Below are 19319 nucleotides of genomic sequence, written 5' to 3'. Positions count from 1 at the left end.
AGGGATAAGTTATATTTATATATATATGTGCGCGGGTAAAGCAGCAGGTCCAACTAGTTACAGTAGTGGTCACGCCTTAATCATGCGTTTATCCGTCTCGACTCAAAGGTTAATCGAACAGTTCCATGATAAAATATAACACAATATATTACACACATAAATCAGGAAAATACGTCGTTTCGTCACGGTCGCACACGAAGACGATCCGTGACGCTCGACCTAGTCGGAGTGGGTACCAATTTTTTAGTGAGTATTCTGGCGTACCGGGCGTCCTAGGCACCAAACTCCACGTGTGGGAAACGTAGATCGTTTTCCATCGAGAAAAAAATGGTGTCGCGTTTTAATTGAATTCGACAGACAAATTAGGATCGTTGTTAAAGCATCAGAGGACAGAACATCTTAGCTGCCAAGGCGCATTGATATTGCAAGGATGAAAAATATCAAACAACACCAATATCAATATAATATAATATAAATATAAATATTGGACAACATCACATACATTACTCTGATCCCAATGTGAGTAGCTAAAGCACTTGTGTTATGGAAAATCAGAAGTAACGACGGTACGACATACACCCAGACCCAAGACAATATAGAAAACTAATGAACTTTTTCTACATCGACTCGGCCGGGAATTGAACCCGGGACCTCGGAGTGGCGTACCCATGAAAACCGGTGTACACACCGCTCGACCACGGAGGTCGTCAATGAACGTTACATGACTACAACATAACCCCAATTTTCAAAAAAGCACGTTCCTTTGCACGTAAAAAGCATTTAACATAATCTTGTATATTAATAGCGTGTCCCAGTGATCATCGTCCCGATGGCTGCACATAAAAAATCGGTTATGGTCTCATTTTGAAGAGCTCCAGCCGTAGACGTGTAGAAAATTATAGAGGATTCCGTTTTGAAATTTACTTAATTGTTACTATTTAACAAATAATTACGTTACTTATAAGAAAAGAAATTGAATAAAATAAACAAAATTAAAGTAAATTGTTTATCTATACAATTTGACATTAAAATGTCGTCTAAATAAAGTTTCATCATTTCGGCGCCAAATTTAGACGAGCGACTTGCAGTTAACAATGATATGAAATCAAAACAAAACCTGCCATAGGTTTCGAAATTCCTAAAAAATCTTCTGAATAAACGCGAAGTTTCACGGGAGACACACTAGTTAACATTATTTGTGTATTTTCTATATTAACTTATCTAACCGATAACGTGACCTGATGTATAATTACACATACGATTATGGAAAATAAACAAGTTAACAACAACACTACACTCGTACGATAGACAAACAATAAACAAAACTTAACCTTAAAAATTAGTAACGCGAGACTGTCCTGAATTAATTAATTAATTTATGTTCACCGTCACTCGGGATGTTGTAAGGATTCTAACGATACCCCGTACCTCCAATCCGTTTAGGAAATTTAAGTTATCTCAGAGTAAAGATAATCCCATATATATATGTATATGATAATTCCGCAGACATTTTTAACTTTTACGTTTCATAAATTCGAATTACTTGTGAAAAATACATCGGTAAAGAAGGCATATTATTCGTTACAAGATTATATTGATGATAAAAAAGCGTGGAGTTAACGCTCGTTGACTTCCAGGCAGGAGACATGACATACATATATAATTGTATTTAACTACATAATAAACATAATCAGCCTGTAAATTTCCCACTGCTGGGCTAAGGCCTCCTCTCCCGTTGAGGAGAAGGTATGGAACATATTCCACCACGCTGCTCCAATGCGGGTTGGTGGAATACACATGTGACAGAATTTCGTTGAAATTAGACACATGTAGGTTTCCTCACGATGTTTTCCTTCACCGCCGAGCACGAGATGAATTATAAACACAAATTAAGCACATGAAAACTCAGTGGTGCCTGCCTGGGTTTGAACCCGAAATCATCGGTTAAGATGCACGCGTTCTAACCACTAGGCCATCTCGGCTCTCATTTAACTAACATGACTGTATTTTTAGATTTTGAAAAAGAGTAACTACTGAGTTTCTTGCCGGTTCTTCTCGGTAGAATCTACATTCCGAATCGGTGGTAGCTTCACTTGATATAGTTTGTTAAATGACGATTCAGAAGTGCTTGTAAAAGCCTACTCGAATAAAGTATATTTTTATTATGATTTTTGAATGAGATATATCTTGGGTACCCGGTTGGTACGAAGTTGCTTTTGCTATATACTCTATTCCAAACATTTTAGGAATCATTTGTCATTATGGATTTGCGAATAAATGGCGCTTCGAACATCGACGAAACTGTTATCGAAATTTCGTAAGTAAGATTAAAGTGGATATAAGTAGTTAAGTGTAACAGTGTTGTATTATAAATAAAGATGTATTAATCATAAACTCTCAATAGTGCATAATGTAGCTGAGTTATTAGGATTGTTTATCTATGACTATAAACAGAATTAACATCAAATTCGAACCCACGACCACATCAACACGATATCCAAACATTCTTCGACCATATTATTAAACATACGTCACGTAAACGAACGATTTAATTAATATATAATGACTTGGCAAGTTCAAAGTTCTTTCGGTACAAGCGAACTCGTATATCCATCCGTTCAAATCGAAACAAAGAAATTTTAAACACAAAGTAAATGTTTTATTGTCTTGGACGGCGCGAATGTACGATTTAACCGATAATTGTTAGACGAACCATTCATTGACATCATTCGATTGTCAATCGTTCTTTATACTAGTTTATACTCTGTAAAAGAATAAACATAACATAGACAGCCTGTAAATTTCCCTCTGCTGGGCTAAGGCCTCCTCTCCCTTTGAGGAGAAGGTATGGAGCATATTCCACTACGCTGCTCCAATGCGGGTTGGTGGAATATACATGTGGCAGAATTTCTTTGAAATTAGACACATGCAGGTTTCCTCACGATGTTTTCCTTCATCGCCGAGCACGAGATGAATTATAAACACAAATTAAGCACATGAAAATTCAGTGGTGCCTGCCTGGGTTTGAACCCGAAATCATCGGTAAAGGTTATGCACGCGTTCTAACCACTGGGCCGTCTCGGCTCAAAAAGAAAGCTTGATCTTTTTGACAGATTTGATTTTCTGATCGACATAACTTTGCAATGACGAACATATTATTTTCATAATTTAATGATTTTAGAAATTGTAAAAATATTTTAAAAAATACATATAATACAAAAGTTCCTAAAGATTCGAGCGTTATTCGAAAATTTTAAGACTTTTTCTGTTATATATTATTGCTTGAAAAGTAAAATTTAAATAGAAACACTGAAAATAATAGACGCTTGTACGATGTTACATCGGTCGGAATAGTTGGGACGCGAATAACAGGCAGGAACCGCTATAAATATCGATTACAAAAATCCTTATTAAAGATCATTGTTAAGTTATTGTTACGAACGGCGGTCCTTTTGGTTGGGGTCTCTTTGCTGGTATAACTCTTTTTAGAAAAATAAGTTTAAAAAAAATTGAATTCTAATTTGAATTACGCATTCCATCGTTCCATCGGCTGTTATATATGTTATATTTCCTGTTTCCATCACTAGCCCGTCCGTCAAAAAGATCAAGCTAACTTGAACAGGTTATAGAAAGGGGGGTCTGTAAGCCGTTGGACTCCAGCAGTTCGTGTCCAGATTATGAGTGTGTAGGTCTGAAAAGTGCAGCTTCGTTTGTGCACTCAAACAATTTAATAATCAAATTAAATTAGTCATTATTGAATTTTATTAGCCATAAAAGAACTTTTGAATCGTCATGTTACACTGTTGAATGTAAAGAATTTTAAATGTAAAACTACCACCGGTTCGGAAAGTAGAAAGCCGAGAAGAACCGGCAGGAAACCCAGTACTCTTTTCAACCAATCAAATTACAGAGTATTTTAATAAAATTGATAAACACATAGGTAATATATACTTCTAGTGATTTGTAGATTGGTCTAATTTAAGTGGCCGCTACCTTTCTCAATGGAGGGGATAGGGGCAAAGCTGTGCCAATTCAATGGGACCCTAGCGATTACATAAATATTTTACTTCAAAACATTTTCGATGGCTCAGTGTTAAAAATATTGAAGTAAAGGTGTCCAAAATTGCCGGAAACGCAAATGTCGCCCCGTTTTATACCCAACAAGCGAGTGCAAGCAGTGTTCTACCGAATTCCCCTCCGAAAAAGATTTTAATGACCCAATTCTGATGGTTCAGTGCTGAACGGAGCTAACCCCATTGCGCGAATGGTCTCCTAAGCTCAGCTATTGCAACGACCACGGTTTCTAGATTGCGATCGTGGCAATTAGGAGATTAATAAAGAATTACAATTTGAATTTATTTATAATAATTTCCAGCTCATATTCCGCGTCCATTGCACGGCAGTCTGTCTGTTGCACTTTCAGAGTCACTGACCCGAATTTGGTATGAAGCAAACTTGAACTCCTGGGAATTTCATAGACTACCTTTTTAAACCTAACACCACGACTAACCCCAAAAAACCAAGCGAAACTACAGGAAACAGCTAGTATTCATTCTTGCCAATTCTTCTACCGATACAGTCGAGTATTATTGTCGATTACAACTTTACTGTAAAGTTTACTTGGTTAGAAAAACATTAAATTTATGAGTAAAATCTAATCAAATCACTTCAGGACCTCAAACTCGCACGCACACACATATCTTACGATACAAATACGATAAGCCGCGTCATGAAAACAAGAGATATGAAACAGCTTAGCAATTAAGACCGCCTCGCCCTTCGTGTACTGTAATCTAAAATTTACGTCATATAAATCTGACGAAAGGCAAGAAATACGAAATCAAAATCAAATAAATACGTCTTATCGGGATCCGCTAAATCGTTTCCGATAAAACTTATATTAGATAAAAGGCGTAGAAAATATATTATCCAGTATAGTGTTATTTTATATCTTTGATTTTAATTTAATTATTTATTGTATTTATGTGTGATTCACGTTAACCTTTGACGTGCTGATTAACATTGGACGGATGGATAATAACAATTCAACCTATTTTGACAGCAGACTTTTTTGTTGGTATGAAGAAATAAGCCATATTATCTACATTTATTGTCAATACCAATATTATAAATTGGAAAGTACATCTGTCTGTTACGCTTCACGGCTAAACAACGCAACTGAAAAACTGGACAAATGGTCTGAAGAATGCTTGAACTCCAAGGAAGGCCACAAGTAAGCGACCTCCGTGGTCGAGTTGTGTGTACACCGGTTTTCACGGGTACGCCAAAAAGTTCATTAGTTTTCTATGTTGTCTTGGTCTGGGTGTTTGTGGTGCCGTCGTTACTTCTGATTTTCCATAACACAAGTGCTTTAGCTACTTACGTTGGGATCAGAGTAATGTATGTGATGTTGTCCAGTATTTATTTATTTATTATATATTAAGTTACATAACACTTATCCACTGATCAACTCTTAACATTAGTTAAGATAAGTTATATCATTGATTACAACCCCCTCCCTCAAACACGGGCAAAGGCGCGAGCTAAAACAAGTAATATTATTAATGCGAAAGTAATTCTATATGTATTTGTGTTATGCTTTCCCTGAACCGATTTCGATGCAAATTCGTGTGAAGCAAACTTAGACCCTAAGGAAGGACATAGGCGAGACTTTTATACACAAACTCCTGAAGATCAACCAGTAAAACGCGAGCGAACCGTGGGCGAAAACTAATGACTATTAATATAGATGACAGACGAGCTTGGAGTTATTTTTTTTTAATGTTGTAGCTGGCAAACAGCGGGGGGCTCGCAGGTGTATTGCCGGCCTCTAAGGGCCTTCAAGAAGAGAGCGTACTCTTTGTACGCTCATTTCTAGAAGGTTCCCAAGTAGGGATTGCAATCCGGCGTAATTTTCAGTCCGGCCGGATTCGACCGGATTCCCATCGAACCTAAATCTGTCTAATGAATGGCACAATTACCACAATAATGAGTTTGTATTATAATTTAAAAAAAATAGTTTCAACAACTTAGCACTAGCAGCCTGTAAATTTCCCACTGCTGGGCTAAAGGCCTCCTCTCCCTTTGAGGAGAAGGTTTGGAGCATATTCCACCACGCTGCTCCAATGCGGGTTGGCGGAATACACATGTGGAAGAATTTCGTTGAAATTAGACACATGCAGGTTTCCTCACGATGTTTTCCTTCACCGCCGAGCACGAGATGAATTATAAACACAAATTAAGCATTAACCTTAAGCACACAAGCGTTCCTTAACAATTTTTTTTAAATTTGGCCCCCAATAGAACTGATATATACGTTGCCAGCAAATTCGTATTGGGGGTTGAAACCATACGAGACGCCGCGCGCCGCGCTCTTGAAAACGCCCCGAATGACAGCTTGATTTGAGAACTTTATTTGAATACTAATTGCAATCGATCTAAGCAACAACACGGTTTTAGTTGTTACTACTTGGTGCCCGCGGCGTCAGGTGTTAGGATTAAAAAACGACCCCTTAACCATTAGCTGAGATCGATCTATTCATACTAAAATTCATCAATATCGGTTTAGTAGTTCGGCCGTGAAAGAGCAACAGACACACAGTTACTTTCTCATTTACGCATGACTCACCTGGAGCGTCTAGATTGTCAAAGCCCAAATGGTACGTCAAATACATCGTAAACAACACTTGTAAAAAAGAAACGAGTAAAACTTAACATGTACGTAAGTATTCGTTAAGTTATGTTTAATGATGTCACGTCAGTTCAAGGTTAAAGTTGTTTTTATATTTATCATAACTCTTCCATTGAAATAGACGATCGAAGATCAACAAATGCCGAACCGGATTAATCAGAAACAAGGTCCAATTCTGATTCAAGTAATTTGTAAAAAATACGTCGGTAAAGAAGGCATATTATTCGGTACAAGATTATGTAGATGATAAAAAAGCGTGGAGTTAACGCTTGTTGACTTCCAGGCAGGAGACATGACATACATATATAATTGTATTTAACTAACATGACTGTATTTTTAGACGTTGAAAAAGAGTAACTACTGAGTTTCTTGTCGGTTCCTCTTAATAGAATCTACATTCCGAACCGGTGGTAGCTTTACTTTAAATAGTTTGTTAAATGACTATTCAAAAGTGCTTGTATAAGCCGACTTGAATAAAGTATATTTTGATTTGATTTGATACAGGTAGACGGACATGTAAATGACCTAGCTGGTAGTAAGTGGTCACCAACGCCCAATCATTTGTCGAAATAAATTTTGGCCAATGCACCAACAATACTAATACTACTTGTAGTATTCACTAACACTTCAAACTGGAACACAGCTATACTGTTTAGCGGCCAGACAGGCTTGTACAGAACCCTACAACCAAATCTGTTGATCCTGTGCCTGAACTTTAACCAGTTGTGTTGGATATCTGTGCAATCAGATTATTATCAGTAAGTATATTAGAAAGTAAATAGTGTACACACAATTAAACACCGATATCTCAGTAAAGTTGCAAGTTTGTATTATAATAACATAAACATAACAGCCTGTAAATTTCCCACTGCTGGGCTAAGGCCTCCTCTCCCGTTGAGGAGAAGGTAGTAAGTAAGTAGTTTGTATTATATATGTGACAATTGAAATTATAAGTATGGAAAGTTAACTAATGGACTCCAATTTTACCCACAGCTGGGCAGAAGCATCCTCAACTAATATCCACTTGAAATTTGAAGCTTGGTTAGACTTTGGTTTGAATTGAATATAAAACTAGATTTTTTATGTTTAAACAATGAATTTAAACAATTATTTTTTAATTTAAACAATCAGTAACAAACCCACAGTTAACAAAATAATATTTAATGTTGAATAGCCTGCTTATTGAAGGACTATTCAACCTAAAGGCTACAACTAAAGGACTAATCAGAAACTATAACAAACAACTGGTATTTAAATAATAAAAAGCATTTTCATGTACTCATCACATATATATAATCATGTATTTTAATTCAAACAGAATGTAGCTAAAACTGAATGGCACAGTTTCAACAATAGATTAACTAATGAGTTCTGTACCGATTCTTGTATACAGTATTTATTTTTTGTCGACATATATTTTATGTTAACAATAAATAAAAAATAGGTCTTTTTATGTCCGCATAAGGAACTAATCACCCCCTTGAACATATTTAAATTATATGTTTCATCTCTTTACTGTTTATTTGTATATAATATACAATAATATGAAATTTACATTTGTCGTGTCAATAGTCTAAACTTAAAGGGGGGAAACAGAGCATACACTACTTAAAGAGTAATATTATTCCCTAAAATAATTAAATGAAAGCGGCATTACAACCACTGAGGTCTCAAATATAATCAACTGGCCATTAAAAATAGTGGACTTCCATTTAACACCTGGTCAATTTAATAAACATGACCACCCCGAAAATCTTTAGCTGTGACCGCAACTGACTAGAACCGTCTACAATATGCTTCTCATAAGTTTAATATGTACTTGCTTAAGTGGCTTTTCAGTTTTGCATTACAAAACAGATCTCATTTATTATAACAGATTAATTTGTTTTGTTGTAAACTATGCAACAATATTTTTAAATAGATACAATTAGGATTCATCAACTCCGTTGAAATATTTTTATAATTCATATAGTTTAGAACTAACTTTATAAAATTGTCGAATAATGCTACATTAAACGATTAGATGTCTGATGAAACAAGACCTATGTTCTTTTTTATTCTCATTATTAGCATTAGATAAGTCAACGATATGCACTGATTAGCGTTTTAATTAATAGTAAGCCATTCATTTGATAATGAATAAAAAAAGTGTTTATCAATGACTAATTTGCAAAATTTTGCGTCTTTAACGACGATGTGTACCTGTAAACTTTTTAGCTCCAAAGGTGTTAGGTGATACACAAAAAAAACCTTGGAATTCTTGATAACCAATAACACAGCCGATTCTTTGTAAAAGCCGTGTAAACAACAATTTTGCTCAACGTTTTCGACATAGATAAAACAAAAATATCGGCACTATACCTAGCATATAAACAGCCGTATTCATGTTATTTCTTTAAACAATACGATCAAAATTCGAGATACCAAATGCGGGTGATACTTGCATAGCATCTGTAATTGTTAATACAATATATATGTACATTACTTACCTCGAAAAGTTTAAGTAAAATGTTCACATAAAGCCGCCTTACACCCAAAGATTTTCCAATAGATGCCAAGAATATCACACACAAAATAAGAAGCAGGAACGGCGTGTACAATATAGAAACGGCTACCGACACAAACGATACCATTAACGCCATATTGCCGACTGATTGATTGAAAATTCGAAATTATCAATCGTTTAATGAATGACACGAACGAAAATGGCTTTTACGTCATACTCATTGTGACGTCTTCATTCATGTCTGACAAAGTCATTTCAGAATTGAGATGCATTGTAATGGAGCTGCCATAAGTAAAAATAATTTATTTTCTTTTCAAATCGTTTTTACGTAAATTTTACTTTTATAAAATATTATTACTATTATCATAATTATTCTTGCATAAATGTTTAAATATAATAATATAGTTAAAAATAAAATATTTAAATAAGAACACATTTTATACCTACTATTTTGCATAATAGTAATTTTGTTGCATTGTAAGTGGTAACACTATCACACCATAACCTTCGCGAAGGGAAAATAATTTTAGTTTTACTAAAAAAAATCCTGTTTGGATTTTAAATTCCTAAAATACTAGAAAAATGTCTGATCTTCCATTTGGCCCCCCTGTAAAAGTATCTCCATTGATCAGGGTGAGTTAACTATTAAAAATTAATAAATTGAAATTATGTAATAGTACAGTGTTTTTGAACTTACATTCGATATTTAAAAGAACTACTTTTTTTTATAAAAATAATTGTATGTAAAGGCTTAATATTATACTTCTAACTATTTACTTCCATCAGATATAATATAGCGTTATTTATTATATTTGCAAAGAAATTTTTGAATAACCTCACTTCACAAAAAAAAAGGCTTTGAAATGTATATTATTATATCGTATTACTTTAAAATTGAAGTATTAACATTAAACATTGTGAACTTAAACATTGTTTTTATTTGAAACTGGGTAAAAAGCTGATACGATTTTTTTTTTAAATTTACATAAAAAAAAAATGGTAATGGAATGAGAATGAGAATATTTAAAAAACGCTTATTTAATTAATTTTAATGGATTTGCCAATTTTTTACAACCATGATATGTATTATTATATTAAAGACTGATCATTTAGCATGTAGGTTCTTCTCTACTCTTCTCTATCACCGAACAGCAATACTATGTATTGTTGTTCCAGTTTTAACGGTGAACTAGACAGTGTAACTACAGGCACAAGGGACATACTAGTTTCCAAGTTTGATAGTGCATTGGTGTTGTATGGATCGGTCACTGTTTCTTATGGCACCAATGTCTCTGAACAGTGGTAATTTACCATCAGGTGGCCTAGTTGCTTGTCCGTCTTCCCATAACCCCATTTCAATGTTGAATTCCTTTGTTAAAAAATTTAACTTAAAGAAATATGCTAAATTAATAATAGTCCTACAGTAAGATTATTTATATATTTAGAAAGAGTGTTGCACTACAAGAAAAGTTAAACTAACAAGTCAACTTTATTATCTTGGAGTGATAGGTATTGACACTCACCTAACATCATATTACTTTACTAGTGTGTGTGTGTGTACTTTATGGGTAACTGTCGTTGTGTCTATCTAGACATAATTAATCAGGTTTACATGAAGAAATAAAAAAATTAAGCTTATTATTTAAACATTACAGTTTGGTCGTTGGTCATTCCTTACCGCTGGTATTCTTTATGGAGCCTTCCACCAAAGCAGGCTATCAAAGAAGGAAACCAAGCTTCGTGAAATTGAAGCTAAGGAGAAGGTTATCAGGGATGCAAAGATGAAGGAGGAGAAGGCCAGAGCAGCAGCTGGTTTGTGCCTTATTAAAGTAGATTTTGAACTAGTATATAAAAACTCCTTTCTTCAGTTCAAAATACTCTAATTATTACAAAGTTGAATTTAACCATCAATTAATGTATACATTATATTTAACATTGCGATCAGTTATAGAAACACACACCATCTAATATTTTTTAAAAGCCCTCCATTACTGCTTATCCTTTTCCACAGATAATAAAATCTTATGTTGGTTCATAAGTCACGTAACAATATTAATGCTTAATTCCAGTATACATCAATAAAATTATTGATTCGAATTATAAAGTAATTAATATTATAAATTATAATATTAAAAATTTATATCATTTACTTACACAAGATACTAAACTACTCTTCCACTACATAATGCCCAACATCTTGACAGTTGGGATATTATTATCTGTAAAATATGCAGAATTTTGAGTTATGGTAACTAATAAAGTGTTATCAAAGTTATTTATGTTTACAATTAGTGTTATATAATTATATCTCTAGATGTAATATTAATTATTAATGGAGTTATATCCAAGTTAAATTATCGCTGTACATTAGCACAAGTGAAACTCATGTTTACAAGATGTCTTAGTGTGTGTGAGACAACTTATAAGAAAATGATATTATATAATTAGTATTATAATTAAATGACGCACCTTCCTGAGAAAATAGATCTATAATTGTTAGTACCATAACTTTTATATTTATTATAAAAGTTATGGTACTTAAGTTAAACCTCTAAAAATTTGCAAGTAATTAAATTTTGATGTTTAATATTGCATGAAATTAAGACCGTTAAAATACTGAATTGCAACATAAACGTCCGCCGACATAAACAAATGATTAATTTATCAATTTTCTATCACTCTTTTGACTTTAAAACAGCTGGTAGGATACATAAACCAGATGGTTTGAATTGGTCAATCATCTCAGCAATTGTTGTCATAGTTAGCTAACAGAAAAAAAACTTATCCTTAATTCTTTAGCTGATAGTGTGACATTCAAAAAATTCAATTTTTTGTGTTTTATTTTGGGTTATTAATATATTATAATTCGTTTTCAGCCGAAATGAAGGCCTTGGAAGAAATGATCGCAAAGAAGTGAATACAAGTCAACATCTAGTTTATAAGGCGACAGTGGATACCATCTGTGTTGCCATATTAAAATACACCTTGTTACATAATAATACTAGATAAACCTGTGCTCTATGTTAACACTGATTATTTTATAATGGCAATAATTCCATCATGTTTATAATAAATGTATTTATGAATTATAGGTGATTAAAAGTAGTAGTTTGTCTTTTATTTGGCATAATCTTTATCTAAAAACAGTATAAAACAAAGTCGCTTTCTGTCTCTGTATGTATTTCCGCCTAAAAAACTATTTTCGTATGCTTACTTGACTAAATTGATCATATGTATTGACTAATTCAATAAATTATATTACATATAACAATTAATATGAAATTATAAAACAAAGGGAAGTCTTCTAATCTTATTGGCAAACCAGTTGATTTGAGACATCTGGTGTTATCCCGGCATAAGATGCTCTCAACCAAGGTTTTTGACGCTGTACAAATAGACATTATATATGGTTTTGTCTATGGTATGGTATTATATCTATACTCTATTCGAACCGTAAGAGGAGAAAAGATAAATAAACAACACTTGACAGCAAATTGACGCGATATCATTGGTCGGGAGCTTGATGTCTGATTATGAGCTTGAACGTAGTACGAAGTAAAATTAAAGTGGAAATAAGTAGTTAAGTGTAATAGTGTTGTGTTATAAATAAATATATATTAATCATAAACTCTTAGTAGTGCACAAAATAGCTGAGTTATTAGCACTTCGATTTGATAGGCTATTAGTTAATCAATTTCACGTATACGATTTTTTTCTCTAAGCACGGACCATCGGAATGGTATTTAAAATTGTCTAAGAGCATTCTTAATTACTTTGATTAGAGAGAATATTTCTAAAAATAATCTATTAGTATAGTATCTAATTTGACATATTATAGCTATTTATCAGTATCAGTTACCTTCACAGTACTTAATAAATATACAGAGTATATACTTTTTTTATTCGGGTGCGAAAGGGATATTTGTATCTCCACAGACAGCCTTCGGCTTTATCTGTAATTTGTGTTTTTTTTTATTTTAGAGTTCCTATATTTTTTGATTACCAAGCAGCGTCACAATTTTTGGGATCTTATCCAAATAAAAATATAGAGTCAGTATAGAGTATTTAGATTATAAAATGTTTAATAATAATTAATATTGAACCAGAGTTTATTTTTTTATATATTTTACGGCAAAATTGGATATTGCTTTATATTTCATACAGACGAGCCATTAAAATATAAATTAACATATATAAATGATTAATCAATTATTTTATCTTTATTCAAAATTAAAATTCAAAATATACTTTATTCAAGTAGGCTTTTACAAGCACTTTTAACAAACTATTTAAAGTAAAGCTACCACCGGTTCGGAATGTAGATTCTACCGATAAGAACCGGCAAGAAACTTAGTAGTTACTCTTTTTCAACATCTAAAAATACAGCCATGTTAGTTAAATACAATTATATATGTATGTTATGTCTCCTGCCTGGAAGTCAACAAGCATTAACTCCACGCTTTTTCATCATCAACATAATCTTGTATCGAATAATATGCCTTCTTTAGCCAGGGCCCGATCTACCATATGGCTTTTTGGGATTCAGCCCAGGGCGCCCCAGCTAAATCAAGTCAAAGTCAAAAATAGACGATAATGCGAAAGAATCCATAACTTTATTAAATTAAACAGATCGTATGGTTTGCAGCGCTGCGAGTCCTGCAATTAATCAAACCCATTCTATTAATTTAATTCAAGTCTACGTTCAGATATGTCTTGGGTGGGCCTCTAAGTAGTGTTAGCCCAGGGCCCCCTAAACTTACGGTCCGGCCCTGTCTTTATATTGCCAATGTATTTTTTACAAATGTCTTGAATCTATGAAATATTATCTGGTACCTTTAATTATTTTCTTATCAAATAAAATCTAAATATACTTTATTCAAATAGGCTTCTACAATTACTTTTGAATCGTCATTTCACAGAACTTTATTTTTCTTTAGTTGTCTTGATATTTCTTACGTAAGATAAAAAAAAAATGCGCAAAGTTAAAATTATTTGAAAAAGGTTCGATTGTCGAGATTCGCTCGAATGCAACATTTCCATTTCCATGGCAACGGGCGGGCCAAAAAATAAAGATTATATTAGTAAGTAAAAAATAGATTCTTTGAAACATAAATATTAAAATAAACCAAACGTGTATTCATTTTTTCCTTTAGATTCTTACGTAATAAATATTAAACAGGGGGGGAGGGGGTCAGCCTATTCTTATTTTTTCTTATAATAGGGGGGAGGGGGTCAAAAACAAGCGAAAATAGTCTTACGTAATAAATAACTATCATTATTTATTTTAAATTAGTCGCCAAATTATCATTGGTTAAATAACATTGATCTTAACTTGATAGACATCAACACTCAAGGCCGGATTTAGGGAACCGGTGCAAATGGCTCGGGGCCTCCCTAGGTTAGGATTTGTGTTAACAATTTTAATGTGATGGTGAAGTCGTCGGCCACGGCCGCGTCGGCCGATCTCAAGCGAAACCACCCACATACGTAGGACATCTTATAGTGCAGAAGTGTATGCGTTAGCTCAGATGCACCATCTTTTTCCACACTCTCATTTGTCGTATAATTTATGTAGAAATTATAGTATTTTTTTATCTTTATTTTGTATGACACATGGTGCGCCATCTTGTTGAATGGCGCTCTAGTGATGCGTCGCGTCGACGCGATAGTAGTAGGGCGGCCATCTTGGATCGACGGCTACATTCAATATTTCCCGCGCACCGCGTATGAGACGAATCTCTAATTTCCGACATTAGCGTTGTTCTTTAGTAGTAGATTCGGTGAGTTTGTGTATGACATATTAACGAATTGATATTGATGATTATTGTGAATTTGACTGTGTAATTGATTTGTTAAATACTGAATATGTGGATTATCTTTTAAATATATGCCTACTTATCACGAATAATCCTGATATGGGCAAAGTGTCTATATGTACAATTATTTAAGTTATTTAAAACTAAGTTCTCTTATGGTTTATGGCCTTATGGTCTTATGTATATAACAATTGACATAATAAAAGAAGATAAAAAGAGACGTATAATTTCTTTATAAATTATACGTCATCATTGTCCGATGGGACAACAGTTAATTACTGATTTAAAAGTTATTTGATACAAAAAGAAACAAAGAAAAACGTATCATCTGTAAGTAAATTATTTAAAAACCTACCTGACAAAAATGAAAATATTCAAAATAATTTTTAAAATAATAATTAGTGGCCTCTGCTGTTGTCTCAGGGCCTCCAACTTCAGGGCGTCACGGTAGCATGCGAAAGCGATCCGTGGTGCCCGCCGAAAGTACGGAGGGTACCGCTGGTAAAAAAAGGCCTGCAGACTTCTAAATCATAAATAAATATAGTACGAACGTAAACTACAAAATTTGACATAAAAAGTGTATTTTTTATTATAATCTATGATATTCGTAAAAAAATAATAAAATTTTAATGCATCCGCATAGATATGTCAGATATATTTTTAATGAGTTTCTGTTAAATTTCAATAATAAAATATGTACTAAAAAATGAGGAAACATTTTTTGGAATGCCAAACTCATAATAATAGTAACAAAAAATAAACCAATATACAAAAGAGCCTTTGATTATTTAGAAGGACTGTCAAAGCTGAGAAAGGGTTTAAAAAATAGTGTCTAACTCTTGGCCACTAAGTACACAGACTAGATAGTCTGTGTCTAAAGTACTATGACGTTTAGCGAGTGTCAAGCGTAGCTGTCACGCGCACCAAGATAATAAAGTTGACTCGTTCACGGCATAATAAAAGCCAAAATTAAAAAAAAAAAGTGACTCGTGTGGTTTAATTCATTTATAGTGCGACACTCTATAAAAAGAACCATATGTTATCCATAACATATCTTATTTTGGCGCATTAGCAGCATATTTTTTTCGCTGTGCTGGCTGTGCTGTTAATACGTAAGTATCGAATAAACGCACATGCCTGCTTTGGAACACGAGTTTGCCCGCTCTTGCCTGGAGACCGTCCTAGCCCTTTGGTTCAAACTACTAAACGAAACTTTACATGATCATCTTCCTAACTCTAAGGCTACTGAGAAATTTATGTCGCATAACCTACAATGGTGGACCAGAACCTCAGGATCTGCAAACGTCAAGGTATTCTGAATCACCAATAATATGAAAATATACTATTAAAATCGACCGCAAAGATCTACGTAAGATAGTTCGTGACCGAAATACCGTTACGTTTTAATATAAACAAACCTATCCTTTGTTTTGCAACCCACGCGGTTGTAAATCTTACCCAGAGGTACAGTAGACTCCCGTTTTACGCGCGTTATTTTGGCGCGAAAATCGCCGAAGAACGTAATTGGATACGGGATTGATTTGTTGGTACGATTTTAAGCACTATATTTCCTTAACTGGTTGACCAGTTGGCAGGTCTCTCGGGTCGCTTAGATGGATATCACAGTATAAAAATAAATTTAAAATCTATAAGAGCCTATTCTGAACAACTTCTGTATAGTCTGTGGATAATCTCTGAATGTATATGTCGTGATCGAAAGCCAATCGACGCCTTAAATGACGCGCAAAGTAGTTTCGGTTGGTTAAGATTGTTCCCTTACCTCCACCCAAGATTTTTTTATGATATAGTTGGCGCACGAGTATGAAGCTCATCTGATGGTAAGTGACTACCAACGCCCATGAACATTCGCAACACGGGGAACCTTACCGGCAGAATTCACAAGTCTTATCAGTACGGAATAACCGCCGGCGATTATTGTATAATTGAAAAAAAGACATTACGATACAACGATTTCAACAAAGCATCTCTTGTCTTTTATTTCAAATATTCAATAATGCAAAAAAAGGTAATTTTCGTAATAACACTCCTATTAACGCTGCGGCAGACCCCGAAATATTCATTGAAACCATGATCTCAAACGTCTTCTGTAAGGGGCCATTCATTTATTACGTAAGACTATTTTCACTTGTTTTTGATCCCTCCCCCTTATTATAAGAAAAAATAAGATTAGGCCGATCCCCTGCCCCCTGTTTAATATTTATTACGTAAGAATCTAAAGGAAAAAATGAATATACGTTTGGTTTATTTTAATGTTTATGTTTCAATTAATATATTTTTTTAAATATTTATTCGTAATCTCAAACCACCAGTTGCCAACAATAATCTCAGACACCCGTTGCCATGGAAATGGAAATATCGTTTTATACCTATACGCATCCAAGCGAACCTCGACAATCGAACCTTTTTCAAATAATTTTAACTTTGCGCATTTTTTTGATGTTACGTATAGTTAAGAACTATCGATACTCCTTCCCTCCCCCTTGTAAGAAAACATAAGACATGGTTGACCCCACTCCCCCTAAATCGTCTTACGTAATAAATGAATGTCTCCTAAGTTGTCGAGGAGTTGGGTTTCTTCTAGGTGCTGCATAATTAAGTCATTGGGTTGATACATCATAGTTATCATCAAAAATATCAGGATAATTCATTTTGCGTCGGTCAGGCTAGAAGATAACATTTAGCAACTAGAAAAGATCTGATTATTATTTAGCCGCTGAACAGTCTATTTACTCATACTTAGAAACACTCTCCATCAAATCACCTTTAATACAAAAAAATCTAAATTAATATCGTTTCATTAGTTCAGGAACTACGGAGTCACAAATTGAAATACCAATGTGAAACTGACAAAGTAACAAATAACTTTTTCCATCGGGGTTATTTTATGGCACTGGTGGGTAGACTGTGAAATAAACCATCTGGTAGTAATCGATCACCTCTGTCCATAGACAATGGCGCCGTATGATATCTTAACTATTTCTTACATAACCAATGCTGGACTAATCTTAGCAGTTGAGATTTTCTGTACCCGTAGTTACACTGGCTCGCTGACCCTACAAACTGAAACACAATAATACTCAGTGCTGTTTGGCGGTAGAATATCTGATGAGTGGGTGGTACCTACCCAGATGGACTTGCAAAATCAAAATCAAATCAAAATATTCTTCATTCAAGTAGGCACGTAGAAGAACTTTTGAATCGTCATGTTACACTGCTGAATTAAATTTACGCCAAACCTACCAGTTTCGGAAAGTAGAGTAGTATCTACCGAGAAGAACCGGCAGGAAACTTATATAATTACAGAGTTTGTCAGTAAAGAACAATTATTTTTTTATATATCGTGCCTAAAAATCAATAAATACTAAATATAATATTGTGCGCCATACCACCAAGTAAACCTTAATATATCGAATTTATTAATTTAATTTCAACTTTATTTGCTATAAAGTAATTGCTATAAAGAATCTAATCATAACTCGACCTTCGATTTTTTATTTTTTCTTAACAAATTACAGACAAAAGTGTAGCACTACTGTGGGTAGTTTGTTTATAAAATTACCGTTATTAATACTTGCCTTCGAGTAAGATAAAAGGCGGAAAGCTCTAATGAAGAAATAATAAAGAGATTTCCATTATCGTAAGAAACGTTCGTTTTAAAAGCCGACAATTGCCGAACAGTCATCCGAAAGCTTTCAACGTTCAAAGATTTATGACGTGTGATTGACAACACCCATGAGGCGCTGGGTATTTGCTCAGCAGATAATAGACGAGTTATTAATCTGCAAATACTTGGTGGTAGAGCGATGTGCAAGTCCCTTTGTGTACGGTACCACATCCATTACCGTCTTTACCATAGTGCACATGGGGTACGTGAGAGGGCCCGGAAGAACCAACAATTTCCTCCACACGTTTGTGCTCACGTTGACTGCTATGTATATTTTCGAAAGTGATCTATTTGTAAGAAATAACGTAACATATATATCAAAAAAGGCTATAAAATAGCCTTAAGACTGTACAACCAATCAGATTCTTACGAATATACGAAAATTACCGCGCCGTTTATTTGAAACTATACTTAATGCCTGGCCATAAGCAAATTATCTGTAAATATCTACCAAAAGGGCCCCAAAATCATGGGTGCCCAAGGGCACCATCATAGCTTGAGACGGCTCTGATCACATCAATTATCCCACCGCCAAGCAGGAATACTTAATATGGTTGTGTTGTGAGCCAGTAACTGCAGATACAGGACATAACGCGCACGATGTTCGCAAGAGTGGACAAC

General features: G+C 34.1%; 2 protein-coding genes across 3 annotated transcripts in view; one reads left to right on the top strand and one right to left on the bottom strand.

The window, feature by feature from the left end:
- LOC113402091 (glycerol-3-phosphate acyltransferase 4) overlaps positions 1-19319 on the bottom strand; it is a 199939-nt gene that overhangs the window by 20090 nt on the left and 160530 nt on the right. For both annotated transcript variants that reach the window (XM_064219718.1, XM_064219719.1), the window contains exon 2: positions 9181-9344. In XM_064219718.1, the coding sequence (XP_064075788.1) occupies positions 9181-9333 (153 nt within the window). In that variant the 5' untranslated portion in view covers positions 9334-9344. The remainder of the gene's footprint in view (positions 1-9180; positions 9345-19319) is intronic.
- LOC113393652 (ATP synthase subunit e, mitochondrial) lies at positions 9659-12302 on the top strand. The gene is made up of 3 exons (XM_026630650.2): positions 9659-9830; positions 10853-11009; positions 12074-12302. Exons 1-3 carry the CDS (start codon positions 9780-9782, stop codon positions 12112-12114), a joined length of 249 nt encoding a protein of 82 aa, XP_026486435.1. The 5' UTR covers positions 9659-9779; the 3' UTR covers positions 12115-12302.

The sequence above is a fragment of the Vanessa tameamea genome, chromosome 29 (genome assembly GCF_037043105.1).
Source record: "Vanessa tameamea isolate UH-Manoa-2023 chromosome 29, ilVanTame1 primary haplotype, whole genome shotgun sequence".
NCBI lineage: Eukaryota > Metazoa > Arthropoda > Insecta > Lepidoptera > Nymphalidae > Vanessa > Vanessa tameamea.
The sequence above is the reverse complement of the archived record's forward strand: the minus strand, read 5'-3'. Positions and strand labels throughout refer to the sequence as shown.